The sequence below is a fragment of the Doryrhamphus excisus genome, chromosome 3, assembly GCF_030265055.1.
Source record: "Doryrhamphus excisus isolate RoL2022-K1 chromosome 3, RoL_Dexc_1.0, whole genome shotgun sequence".
Taxonomy (NCBI): domain Eukaryota; kingdom Metazoa; phylum Chordata; class Actinopteri; order Syngnathiformes; family Syngnathidae; genus Doryrhamphus; species Doryrhamphus excisus.
Genome location: NC_080468.1, coordinates 23088795 through 23102447, shown reverse-complemented (window position 1 = coordinate 23102447; position 13653 = coordinate 23088795). Strand labels below are relative to the sequence as shown.

Here is a 13653-nt window from a genome sequence, read left to right as displayed (position 1 = left end):
TCCATCTTCCCACTGATGGAGCGATACATTTTTGGGAATTTGCGCGCATCTGGGATAAAATGTGGTGGTCATGTCAGTACTCCTGGTAACCATGGCAACATTGGATGTAGTTTTACGACACTATAGTATGTGCCTATGGGTAAGCGGACCGTGTAATGCATCTGGGCAGCTGTGCACTGTTTAAAAACAATGCTATGCTGACATCTGATGTCCAAAAAGTAGAATGCAGTCTTTTGTATTCCAAATAATGGAAGTTAAAAAAGAAGTTAATGGGGATTAAGAGGCATAGAAAATTAATGAACGATGAAAGAGGTCTCTTTCAATAACGCAATAGTAAAAAATAGCCCACAATAAATGAAATCTGCTCAGTAGCCAACATTATTTTAGTGGCAATAAAAACCCTCACTATACACTTTATACACTTTTCTCAGGCATGCCCAGAATTTCTCACATTTCTCTCTTGTTTAAACGCAAAATTCAAATTTCAAATTTCAAATTTGAATTTTAATGACACAAGAAAATATGAAGTGACTCACAGTAGTCCTCTGACAATCCTCGTCCCTCCATTTGGCTGTAGCCTTTTTGTATCCTTGTTAAAGGGGACCTATTATGCTTATTTTTCAACACTTTGTATCAAGTGGTGGACTCCTATAGAGCATCTACACACCAGCACACATCGCTTTATAGTTCTTCCAGAATCTGCACCTATTCCAGCTGTATTTCTTTGGATTTCATGGTTCCCACGAAAACAGTCTGTTTTAATGTAATCCATCCCCAGCCCGCTTGTTTTGTCATACTAGCTAGTGCATAAAATATCCTACATCCAGAATTTAACAACAAACCAACGTTATTACAGTTACAGACTGTGTACATATATTTATACTGTTATTCTGTATATTTTGTATTTTCATATTTTGTATTTTTCAGTCTTTTTTAATAGATGTGTCTGCACCTACTATACCAAAACAAATTCCTAGTATGTGTTTGATCATACATGGCAATAAACCTTTTCTGATTCTGATTCTGATTATATAAATCTTAGTTTTGCGGTATGAGTGGATGAGTGGATGAGTGGAGCTGTCATGTGTCAGTTTTCACTTAAAAAAAAATCCCAAACAGTTGACTGTGGACAAAATCTAACGAACAAAATTCCTTAGTCGATGATAGCATTTTAGTTGAACTGCAGTTAAGTATCAATAAATGGATCAGCAATAACCTTTCTTTAAGTGTGAGGGGTTCCTCATGGGTTTACACTCAAGTGAAAGAGGAGCAAAATCCAACCAATACCCACGCTTGTTACTTTTATGTTATTGTTTTGTCTTGTTTTTTTTCAAATAAATCATATACAGTATTTCCAAACCTGAAGAGAAGTAAAATTTAAGAAAGGCAGTATGCCAAAATGCTAATTTAGCCATCAAACGTGCAATAAAATATCATTTAGTTCTCATTAAACATTCTTCATTTTTCAGTACAGTCATACAAACCCAATCCAAAACGACACAGGAGTTAAAAAAAATAAAAGTATGAACCAAATGAAGTCTTCTTGGGGGTGTTGTGCTCCATGTTGAACATCCACCAAAATGAACAAGTGGCCCAAAGTAAAGCTCCTCCTCTAGAGTGTGTTGTTGAGTAAACTGTGAGGCGTTTCGTAGCCAAACAGCTCATAGTCCCTCTCATAGATCTCGTAGAGCTTCCTCCTGTCCTCCAGTGGTACATCTTTAAACCAGTCAGACACTGATGAAGGGTTCGTCATGTTTTCGTAAGCCGATGGAAATTTGATATGTTCCTCCAGGTTCAAGGTCGTTATCAGCTGCAATGCATCCTCTGTAAGCGTCTCCTGATGGCCGATAAAGTCATACCTGAGTGGAAGAAACTGGGTTTTAGACTGGGTTTGTTTTTCCAGTGCTGGAGAAGATGGAGAAGATGGAAAAAAATGCAGCTTACTCGATGAAGCAGGGTTGACACTGCTGGTGAAACTCATTCCAGTGGGGGTCAAATGCATGCTTGTTTTTCTTCGTGTCCAGCAGGTACTGGACAAAGCTATTGAAGGAAGGGCGGATGCCTAACGCAAACGCCTCCGTCACTTTCAACGGGGGGTTGGGCTGGTTTTCGTAGCGCTGCAGAAGGACTCGGCCATAATATTGATAATAGTACTGATTGATCTTCAGGAACTTCTCCCGGAAGGCTGAGATGAGGCGCACAAAGGGATCGCGGACAAACATGAACTTGGTGTACTGCTTCAACTTGGCCTAGAAGCAAGATAAGTTAGTTGTATCGCCATGGTAACATGATTGTTTACTTGTTTTGTTCATTTGATTACATTTCCTTGATGTTTATATATATATATATATATATATATTTTTTTTTTTTTTTAAACAAACATATATGTATATGTATTCGGGATGTTCCCATCCGGATTTTATGCTGCCGATATCCTGATATCAGTGTTCACAAGCACAGCACAAACATTCACACAGCACACATCATCTGGAGTTGTGGCACACAACGAAGGTTCCTCCTGCTATAGCATCTGCATGCTCCCAAATCCGTACCGAGGTGGGACCCCAAATTTTCCTCACCGGCGCTTCCCTGACGAATGATCACATCGCAAGCCTCAAACTCACCACACTCTGCCAAGTGCTCCCATTATTTCCCATTTCTGTGCATTGTAGTCCGAGAAAAATGAGTTAATATGAGCTAGCTAACAACGGACATCCATGGGAAATCATGGCTTCATAGTCGAAAAATGTGTATCTCAAAGACCTTGCATTGATACATTCTACTTCTACACCACTATGTACATCTGTGTAATACTTGCTTTTATAGTAAGTATAGTTACTCCAGACCCCATTCACTGTGCAATATCTGATCAACCTCCATGTGCAATATTAAGGGCTCTAAATGCAATATACTAAGTTCTATGTGAAGTATTTCCATAATGCCTCATATTAACTCTCTAACTGTATATAACTCTGGGAAAAAACTTGATTTTGTTAATACTTGGGTTGTTTATATTGTTTATTTTCTATATTGTGTATTTTGTACTGCTTAACTGACTCTGTACTCTTGCTGCTGTGCAATACAAATTTCCCCACTGAGGGACGAATAAAGGCATATCTTAATCTTAATAGCTAGCTCATATTAACCCATTTTCTCGTGTTATGATGCACAGAAAAGGGAAAGAAATGTGTTCATGTTTAACATAAGGATTGTTAATGATTGTGAATTCAAAATTCCCCTTTAAGCATCAACGAATAAATGAAAAATAACCCTTTGTAGGAGGTAAAACTAAACACGGTTATTTGGTTATTTAGGTTATTTAGGTTATTTAGGTTATTTAGGTTATTTAGGTTATTTAGGTTATTGTAAGATGTAAAACTAAATGCTCACCTCCCTCTCCAATTCTGGGAAGCTGGCAAGACTGGTCAGACCGTTTGGATTGTGGGCCACTCCGGGAGGTATGTCCTTGGGATCAGGGTAAGGTTCACCGTGTTTCAGTACCTGCATGAACCTCTTCCAATTACCACACGCCACCTGGAGAAAGGAACAAGATAAACTGCACTAACATGATAACTATCCCATTTAACAGATCAGGTTTTTCCACTCAGGACGCATGAAATCTCAAGAGACGCTATGTTGCTCATGTTAGTGTGTTGTGTGGTCTCTACCTTTGGTATAAAGCAGTAAATGATGCCTTGTTTGTCATCCACAAGGAGGTTATGCAGAATTCCGTTAATACGTTTGTTTTTCTCTTCGGAAAAGGTCTCCTTTTCTTCTTTGCACATGTCTCTTAGAATCGTCTTCCTCAGCTCCTGCTCCCTCTCCCTCGCTGGGCGCCACAAATGGTACACACACACAAGAGCAAAGATTGCCGTATTCAGGGATCAGGGATCAAGTACAAGTACAGTACTGCAAAGTCAATATACTGTAGTAATTGCTGACAAGTGACAGTGTTAGCTAATACTGAAAAAATTGGACTATCTTAGTCATAGCATTTTCCGAAATATAGTATATTTGACTGAGTTGCACGGTGTGCCAAGTGGTTAGCGTGCAGGCCACACAGCGAGGAGACCCAGGTTGGATTCCCCCTTCGGCCATCTCTGTGTGGAGTTTCCATGTTCTCCCTGTGCATGCCTGGGTTTTCTCCGGGTACTCCGGTTTCCTCCCACATTCCAAAAACATGCTAGGTTAATATGGTGACTCCAAATTGTCCATAGGTATGAATGTGAGTGTGAATGGTTGTTTGTCTATATGTGCCCTGTGATTGGCTGGCCACCAGTCCAGGGTGTACCCTGCCTTTTGCTGGAAGTCAGCTGGGATAGGCTCCAGCATAACTCTTTTTAACATTATTGGAGCCCTCTAGACATGAACTAACACCCCTATAGTTACAGCCACTCGTATTACCTAATATAGTAGACATCCAACCATCCATTTTCTATGCCACTTATGAATGTGAGTGTGAATGGTTGTTTGTCTATATGTGAATGTGTTTGGCTGGCGACCAGTCCAGGGTGTACCCCGCCTCTCTCCAGCACAGCCACAACCCTAGTGAGGATAAGCGGCATAGAAAATAGATGGATAGATACATTTGACTGATTTCCACATGCAACAACAGTGCATGTATATATGCTGGATTTATGCTCTCATTTTACATGACTTTGAGTTAGAAATCTGCTTATTTGCCCCCCATCTTTTTGAAGTGGAGCTCATAACGACTGGATGTGATGTCACGTGAATCCCAGCAACAGAATGGAAAAGTCAAGACCACCTTGCTCTACAGGAAAAGAAACGTTTTAGAATTGTACCTGTTGGCATGTCCCAATGGTAATAGAGGGCCATCACACTGATGAAAGCCACTAAACCAAAGCAGGGCATCCGGATGTTTCTGCAAGATATCATTGTTGCTGGTCTTTGACAACGTGTCACCCTACCAGGGGAAAAAAGAATGAGTAAAACCAACATAGCACTAATATTTTTAATGTAAGATTTGCGGCACTCACCTCGCAACGTTGTCACCTGCCAGCGCGTCTCTAACATTGTGATATCATTTCCAGTTAACAACTCACCTAAACACTGACGTATGGAGAAAACAATTAAAAGGTGTGGTCATTATATTCTCAGGAGAATCGTTTAATCTGCCTTTCGGTGAAACTGTCAAGGGACGACAACCCATAGATAGTCAAGTATGAGATAAACATTTGTCATTATATTAAAAAAAACCTCAGATTTATTATGTGGAATATGTGAAATATGGATGTTCATTTTGCATTCAGTGTGCAAGAGTTGGACGTGTACTTGGGCTTTGTGACAGCAATTAGTGCACAGTGGAAGAACGGGTTTGGCGTATTCAACCTCACCCAGTTGATGCTGGAGGCACTTACAAAAACATCCTTGGAATTACCAATCATTCAGGAAAGCAGTTTTATCAGTCACACATTTTCATTTTAGTATGATCAAATTGAAAATGCGCCATCATAAAGTCATCATAATGTAATAAAAAATATACGAACATGTATCAATACAAGTTTAAAATATATATTTTTTAAAAATCCCTTTTGAACTTTTTCCCATACATCCACACACACTTTTTGCCTATCAGGGCCATCGTTTAGGCCCCTACTACTTCTGAATGGTGCAGCATAAGAAAGAGGCCGGTCCTGATTGGTTGATCAGAGGAAAGCTAAGCTACACCACAATGCCTGACTGAGGATGTGAAGTTGCCATCTGTAGCGACCATACGTTCGCTTCATAACACACCTCATACGTTTCACAAGATGGTCACTATATTTATAAGGGACCTATTATGCTCATTGTTCGGGCCTTTGTATTGAGTTGTGGACTCCTATAGAGTAGCTACACACAATAACCAGCACAAAACTTTCAGGCTGCAACGATTATTATTAACAATAATTTGAATATCTCGATTACAAAAAATAGTCAAGGATTTTTTTATGTTTCGAAGAATCACAAACACATTATGCCTGCACTTAGTAAAGACGGAAGGCGGACCTACAATATGTTACCACTCTTTGCGTTCAGATGAATAATTCAGGGGTCTCCAACCAGTAGCTCATGAGCTACCAGAAGCTCCTAAAAACTTTTCAATTCGCTCTCCAAAGGCTTCATTCACTGATTATCAACTCCTATACCCGCGATATTAGAAAGTGGGGTTTGGCAGTAGTCCGGAAGTACTTGGGAGTAACCAATCACATTGTAGTGGGTGTGCTTGTAGGCGAGCCATAGGTGGAACAAATTCAAACTGACTGTTTTGGAACAGGGCGACAAGGCGGTCGTGTGGTTAGCGCGCAGACCTCACAGCTAGGAGACCAGGGTTCAATTCCACCCTCGGCCATCTCTGTGTGGAGTGGTTTCCTCCCACATTCCAAAAACATGCTAGGTTAATTGGCGACTCCAAATTGTCCATAGGTATGAATGTGAGTGTGAATGGTTGTTTGTCTATATGTGCCCTGTGATTGGCTGGCGACCAGTCCAGGGTGTACCCCGCCTCTCGCCCGAAGACAGCTGGGATAGGCTCCAGCACCCCCGCGACCCTCGTGAGGAAAAGTGGTAGAAAATGAATGAATGAATGAATGTTTTGGAACAGCAGGAGGTGGTGATTCTGGAAGATCTAGAAATTTTCCTGTGTGGGTTATAGCTGCTCTATAGGAGCAGGGTTTATTACAGTGTTTAGGACAAATTCTGCACTGTTTTCAACCGTCGTTTTTAAAACTATTATGTGGATAATAGTGAGATGTAGTCGTTTACGACAAAAGTTTCTTACCTGTAACGGATACTCGATTATCATCGCTACTTCTAACCATTTTTCAGGAAACTCTCCAAAGGATTTATTACTTTATTATCATGTACTCATGTACCAACTGCGGGTCGTGGGTGTATTAAATTAAAACAAAACCGTTTTGGAAAGCCACAAAAATACTAAAAATTGGTGGACATTCTGGAAGATCTGGAAAGGTTTTTTGTGTGGGTTATTGTATGTAGCTGCTCTATATGAGTCCACAACTCAATAAAAGGGACGAAAATGAGCATAATAGGTCCCCTTTAACTGCAGTATCAATGAATGGATGAGCAATAACCTTTCTTTAAGTGTGAGGGGTTCCTCAAGTAAAATCCAACCACTACCCATTCTTGTTACTTTTATGTTTTTGTTTAGTTTTTTTTTTTCAAATAAATCATATATTTCCAAACCTGAAGAAAAGTTAAATTTAAGAAAGGCAGTATGCCAAAATGCAAATTTAGCAATAATATCTCACTTAGTTCACATTAAACATCCTTCATTTTTCAGTGCAAACCCAATCCAAAACGACACAAGAGTTAAAAAAAAAAAATAAAAGTATGAACCAAATGAAGTCTTGTTGGGGGTGTTGTGCTCCATGTTGAACATCCACCAAAATGAACAAGTGGCCCAAAGTAAAGCTCCTCCTCTAGAGTGTGTTGTTGAGTAAACTGTGAGGCGTTTCGTAGCCAAACAGCTCATAGTCCCTCTCGTAGATCTCGTAGAGCTTCCTCCTGTCCTCCAGTGGTACTTCCTTAAACCAGTCAGACACTGATGAAGGGTTCGTCATGTTTTCGTAAGCCGATGGAAATTTGATATGTTCCTCCAGGTTCAAGGTCGTTATCAGCTGCAATGCATCCTCTGTAAGCGTCTCCTGATGGCCGATAAAGTCATACCTGAGTGGAAGAAACTGGGTTTTAGACTGGGTTTGTTTTTCAGAAGATGGAAAAAATGCAGCTTACTCGATGAAGCAGGGTTGACACAGGCGGTGAAATTCATTCCAGTGGGGGTTAAATCCACGCTTGTTTTTCTTCGTGTCCAGCAGGTACTGGACAAAGCTATAGAAGGAAGGGCGGATGCCTAACGCAAACGCCTCCGTCACTTTCAACGGGGGGTTGGACTGGTTTCCGTAGCGCTGCAGAATGGCTCGGCCGTAATATTGATAAAAGTACGGATTGATCTTTAGGAACTTGTCCCGGAAGGCTGAGATGAGGCGCACAAAGGGATCGCGGACAAACATGAACTTGGTGTACTGCTTCAACTTGGCCTGGAAGCAAGATAAGTTAGTTGCATCGCCATGGTAACATGATTGTTTACTTGTTATATGCATTTGATTACATTTCCTTGATGAACCACTCATGAATCTGAGACTTACAGTAGCGACTGAATCAACAGTGCTCATGCCGGTTGACGTCAAGTACTGCATAGCATTTTAGTTTAACTGCAGTTCTTAAACATCAATGAATAAATGAACACCAACCCTTCCTAGGAGGTAAAACTAAACATGTAAAACTAAATGCTCACCTTCCTCTCCACTTCTGGAAAGCTGGCAAGACTGGCCAGACCCTTTGGATCGTGGGCCACTTTGGCAGGTATGTCCTTGGGATCAGGGTAAGGTTCACCGTGTTTCAGTACCTGCATGAACCTCTTCCAATTACCACACGCCACCTGGAGAAAGGAACAAGATAAACTGCAGTAACATGATAACATTCCCATTTAACAGATCGGATTTTTCCACTCAGGACAAATCAAATCCTAACACTGCGTCATTGAGAGACGCTATGTTGCTCATGTTAGTGTGTTGTGTGGTCCCTACCTTTGGTATAAAGCAGTAAATGATGCCTTGTTTGTCATCCACAAGGAGGTTACGCAGAATTCTGTTAATATGTTTGTCTTTCTCGTTGAAAAAGGTCTCCTTTTCTTCTTTGCACATGTCTCTCAGAATCGTCTTCCTCAGCTCCTGCTCCCTCTCCCTCGCTGGGCGCCACAAATGGTACACACACACAAGAGCAAAGATTGCCGTATTCAGGGATCAGGGATCAAGTACAAGTACAGTACTGCAAAGTCAATATACTGTAGATTTCACAAGGAGTAGTAATTGCTGACAAGTGACAGTGTTAGCTAATACTGAAAAAGTTGGACTATTTTAGTAATAGCGTTTTCCGAAATATAGTATATTTGACTGAGTGCCTGCACGGTGGGCCGAGTGGTTAGCGTGAAGGCCACACAGCGAGGAGACCCAGGTTGGATTGCCAGGTTGGCATCTTTATGTGGATTTTGCATGTTCTCCCTGTGCATGAGTGGGTTTTTTCCGAGTACTTCGGTTTCCTCCGACATTCCAAAAACATGCTAGGTTAATTGGCGACTCCAAATTGTCCATAGGTATGAATGTGAGTGTGAATGGTTGTTTGTCTATATGTGCCCTGTGATTGGCTGGCCACCAGTCCAGGGCGTACCCTGCCTTTTGCTGGAAGTCAGCTGGGATAGGCTCCAGCATACCCGCGACTCTAGTGAGGATAAGCGGCATAGAAAATGGATGGATAGATACATTTGACTGATTTCCACATGCAACAACAGTGCATGTATATATGCTGGATTTATGCTCTCATTTTACATGACTTTGAGTTAGAAATCTGCTTATTCGCCCCCCATCTTTTTGAAGTGGAGCTAATAACGACTGGATGTGATGTCACGTGAATCCCAGCAGTCAATCCCAAGTCAAGACCATTTTGCTCTACAGGATAAGAAATGTATTACAATTGTACCTGTTGGCATGTCCCAATGGTAATAGAGGGCCATCACACTGATGAAAGCCACTAAACCAAGGCAGGGCATCCGGATGTTTCTGCAAGATATCATTGTTGCTGGTCTTTGACAACGTGTCACCCTACCAGGGGAAAAAACAATGAGTAAAACCAACGTAACACTATTTTATTTTAGTCTAGTATTTTTAATGTAATATGTGCAGCACTCACCTCGCAACGTTGTCACCTGCCAGCGCGTCTGTAACATTGTGATATCATTTCCAGTTAACAACTCACCTAAACACTGACGTATGGAGAAAACAATTAAAAGGTGTGGTCATTATATTGACTCAGGAGAATCGTTTAGTCTGCCCATAGATAGTCAAGTATGAGATAAACATTTGTCATTATATTAAAAAACTCAGATTTATTTTGTGGATTATGTGAAATATGGATGTTCATTTTGCATTCAGTGTGCAAGAGTTGGACATATAGTTGGGCTTTGTGACAGCAATTAGTGCACAGTGGAAGAACGGGTTTGGCTTATTCAACCTCACCCAGTTGATGCTGGAGGCACTTACAAAAACATCCTTGGAATTACCAATCATTCAGGAAAGCAGTTTGATCAGTCACACATTTTCATTTTATTTTGATCAAATTGAAAATGCGCCATCATGAAGTGGATTTTGTCAAATTCCATGTAATTAAAACTGCATAACTGCAGTATCGATGAATGGATGAGCAATAACCTTTCTTTAAGTGTGAGGGGTTCCTCGTGCAAAATCCAACCACTACCCATCCTTGTTACTTTTATGTTTTTTTTCATTTTTTTTAATTTCCAAACCTAAAGAGAAGTTAAATTTAAGAAAGGCAGCATGCCAAAATGCTAATTTAACAATCAAATGTGCAATATAATCTCATTTTGTTCATATTAAACATCATTCATTTTTCAGTACAGTCATACAAACCCAATCCAAAACGACACAGGAGTTAAAAAAATAAAAGTATGAACCAAATGAAGTCTTCTTGGGGGTGTTGTGCTCCATGTTGAACATCCACCAAAATGAACAAGTGGCCCAAAGTAAAGCTCCTCCTCTAGAGTGTGTTGTTGAGTAAACTGTGAGGCCTTTCGTAGCCAAACAGCTCATAGTCCCTCTCGTAGATCTCGTAGAGCTTCCTCCTGTCCTCCAGTGGTACTTCCTTAAACCAGTCAGACACTGATGAAGGGTTCGTCATGTTTTCGTAAGCCGATGGAAATTTGATATGTTCCTCCAGGTTCAAGGTCGTTATCAGCTGCAATGCATCCTCTGTAAGCGTCTCCTGATGGCCGATAAAGTCATACCTGAGTGGAAGAAACTGGGTTTTAGACTGGGTTTGTTTTTCAGAAGATGGAAAAAAATGCAGCTTACTCGATGAAGCAGGGTTGACACAGGCGGTGAAACTCATTCCAGTGGGAGTCAAACCCACGCTTGTTTTTCTTCGTGTCCAGCAAGTACTGGACAAAGCTATAGAAGGAAGGGCGGATGCCTAACTCAAACGCCTCCGTCACTTTCAACGGGGGGTTGGACTGGTTTCCGTAGCGCTGCAGAATGGCTCGGCCGTAAAATTGATAAAAGTACGGATTGATCTTTAGGAACTTGTCCCGGAAGGCTGAGATGAGGCGCACAAAGGGATCGCGGACAAACATGAACTTGGTGTACTGCTTCAACTTGGCCTACAAGCAAGATAAGTTAGTTGTATCGCCATGGTAACATGATTGTTTACTTGTTATATGCATTTGATTACATTTCCTTGATGAACCACTCATGAATCTGAGACTTACAGTAGCGACTGAATCAACAGTGCTCATGCCGGTTGACGTCAAGTACTGCATAGCATTTTAGTTTAACTGCAGTTCTTAAACATCAATGAATAAATGAACACCAACCCTTCCTAGGAGGTAAAACTAAACATGTAAAACTAAATGCTCACCTTCCTCTCCACTTCTGGAAAGCTGGCAAGACTGGTCAGACCCTTTCCATCGTGGGCCACTTTGGCAGGTATGTCCTTGGGATCAGGGTAAGGTTCACCGTGTTTCAGTACGTGCATGAACCTCTTCCAATTACCACACGCCACCTGGAGAAAGGAACAAGATAAACTGCAGTAACATGATAACATTCCCATCTGCTTTGACCCCACACACCCCCAGCATGGACTGTTCTCTCGCCTGGCATCGGGGAGAAGGCTCTGCAGCATCCGCTGTAGGACGACCAGGTTCAGAGACAGCTACTTCCCCCTGGCCATCAGACTGCTCAATGCCAAATAAGCCCCTCTATCTTACTTACATTATTATTATTTATTTTAATTATTTAAATTATTTGGGCAATTTACTGTTCACGCTGCACTTTACATTATGTTGTTCATATTTGGTGTCTATTTATTCTCCACATTATTATTATTGTTATTATTTATTATTACTTATCTTCTTTTGTGTCTGTTATATGGGAGCCAGGCAACGACATTTCGTTGGCAATTTCACTACTGTGTTTTTGTGCAATGACAATAAAGGAAGTCTATCTATCTATCTATCTATTTAACAGATCGGATTTTTCCACTCAGGACACATCAAATCCTAACACTGCGTCATTGAGAGACGCTATGTTGCTCATGTTAGTGTGTTGTGTGGTCCCTACCTTTGGTATAAAGCAGTAAATGATGCCTTGTTTGTCATCCACAAGGAGGTTATGCAGAATTCCGTTAATACGTTTGTTTTTCTCTTTGGAAAAGGTCTCCTTTTCTTCTTTGCACATGTCTCTTAGAATCGTCTTCCTCAGCTCCTGCTCCCTCTCCCTCGCTGGGCGCCACAAATGGTACACACACACAAGAGCAAAGATTGCCGTATTCAGGGATCAGGGATCAAGTACAAGTACAGTACTGCAAAGTCAATATACTGTAGATTTCACAAGGAGTAGTAATTGCTGACAAGTGACAGTGTTAGCTAATACTTAAAAAATTGGACTATTGTAATTATAGCGTTTTCCAAACTATAGTATATTTGACTGAGTGGCTGCACGGTGGACCTAGTGGTTAGCATGCAGGCCACACAGCTAGGAGACCCAGGTTCGATTCCCCCCTCGGGCATCTCTGTGTGGAGTTTCCATGTTCTCCCTGTGCATGCGTGGGTTTTCTCCGGGTATTCCGATTTCCTCCCACATTCCAAAAACATGCTAGGTTAATCGGCGACTCCAAATTGTCCATAGGTATGAATGTGAGTGTGAATGGTTGTTTGTCTATATGTGAATGTGTTTGGCTGGCAACCAGTCCAGGGTGCGACCCTAGTGAGGATAAGCGGCATAGAAAATGAATGGATAGATACATTTGACTGATTTCCACATGCAACAACAGTGCATGTATATATGCTGGATTTATGCTCTCATTTTACATGACTTTGAATTAGAAATCTGCTTATTCGCCCCCCATCTTTTTGAAGTGGAGCTAATAACGACTGGATGTGATGTCACGTGAATCCCAGCAGTCAATCCCAAGTCAAGACCATTTTGCTCTACAGGATAAGAAATGTATTAGAATTGTACCTGTTGGCATGTCCCAATGGTAATAGAGGGCCATCACACTGATGAAAGCCACTAAACCAAGGCAGGGCATCCGGATGTTTCTGCAAGATATCATTGTTGCTGGTCTTTGACAACGTGTCACCCTACCAGGGGAAAAAAGAATGAGTAAAACCAACGTAACACTATTTTATTTTAGTCTAGTATTTTTAATGTAATATGTGCAGCACTCACCTCGCAACGTTGTCACCTGCCAGCGCGTCTCTAACATTGTGATATCATTTCCAGTTAACAACTCACCTAAACACTGACGTATGGAGAAAACAATTAAAAGGTGTGGTCATTATATTGACTCAGGAGAATCGTTTAGTCTGCCCATTGATAGTCAAGTATGAGATAAACATTTGTCATTATATTAAAAAAATCAGATTTATTATGTGGATTATGTGAAATATGGATGTTCATTTTGCATTCAGTGTGCAAGAGTTGGACATATAGTTGGGCTTTGTGACAGCAATTAGTGCACAGTGGAAGAACGGGTTTGGCTTATTCAACCTCACCCAGTCGA

General features: G+C 41.0%; 2 protein-coding genes across 6 annotated transcripts; both read right to left on the bottom strand.

The window, feature by feature from the left end:
• Window positions 1-1527: 1527 nt before the first annotated feature.
• On the bottom strand, window positions 1528-10020 carry LOC131126256 (carbohydrate sulfotransferase 12-like). 5 transcript variants are annotated; one of them, XR_009129124.1, is made up of 8 exons: window positions 9769-10020; window positions 9559-9680; window positions 8610-8770; window positions 8318-8461; window positions 7756-8060; window positions 5001-7689; window positions 4806-4927; window positions 3684-3829 (listed from the first exon to the last, which is right to left on the bottom strand). XR_009129124.1 is itself a non-coding variant. In XM_058068596.1 (6 exons), exons 2-6 carry the CDS (start codon window positions 4897-4899, stop codon window positions 1613-1615), a joined length of 951 nt encoding a protein of 316 aa, XP_057924579.1. In that variant the 5' UTR covers window positions 4900-4927; window positions 5001-7444; the 3' UTR covers window positions 1528-1612. The 5 variants fall into 5 exon arrangements, 3 of the variants coding, with proteins under 3 accessions (XP_057924579.1, XP_057924576.1, XP_057924578.1); XR_009129123.1 differs by having other exon boundaries at window positions 4806-7689; XM_058068596.1 differs by lacking the exons at window positions 7756-8060; window positions 8318-8461; window positions 8610-8770; window positions 9559-9680; window positions 9769-10020 and adding exons at window positions 1528-1859; window positions 1945-2249; window positions 3391-3534 and having other exon boundaries at window positions 3669-3829; window positions 5001-7444.
• Window positions 10021-10157: 137 nt separating this feature from the next.
• LOC131126258 (carbohydrate sulfotransferase 12-like) lies at window positions 10158-13562 on the bottom strand. The gene is made up of 6 exons (XM_058068598.1): window positions 13320-13562; window positions 13110-13231; window positions 12210-12370; window positions 11509-11652; window positions 10947-11251; window positions 10158-10879 (listed from the first exon to the last, which is right to left on the bottom strand). The coding sequence occupies exons 2-6, from the start codon at window positions 13201-13203 to the stop codon at window positions 10633-10635; spliced, it is 951 nt and encodes a 316-aa protein (XP_057924581.1). The 5' UTR covers window positions 13204-13231; window positions 13320-13562; the 3' UTR covers window positions 10158-10632.
• Between the last annotated feature and the right edge of the window lie 91 nt (window positions 13563-13653).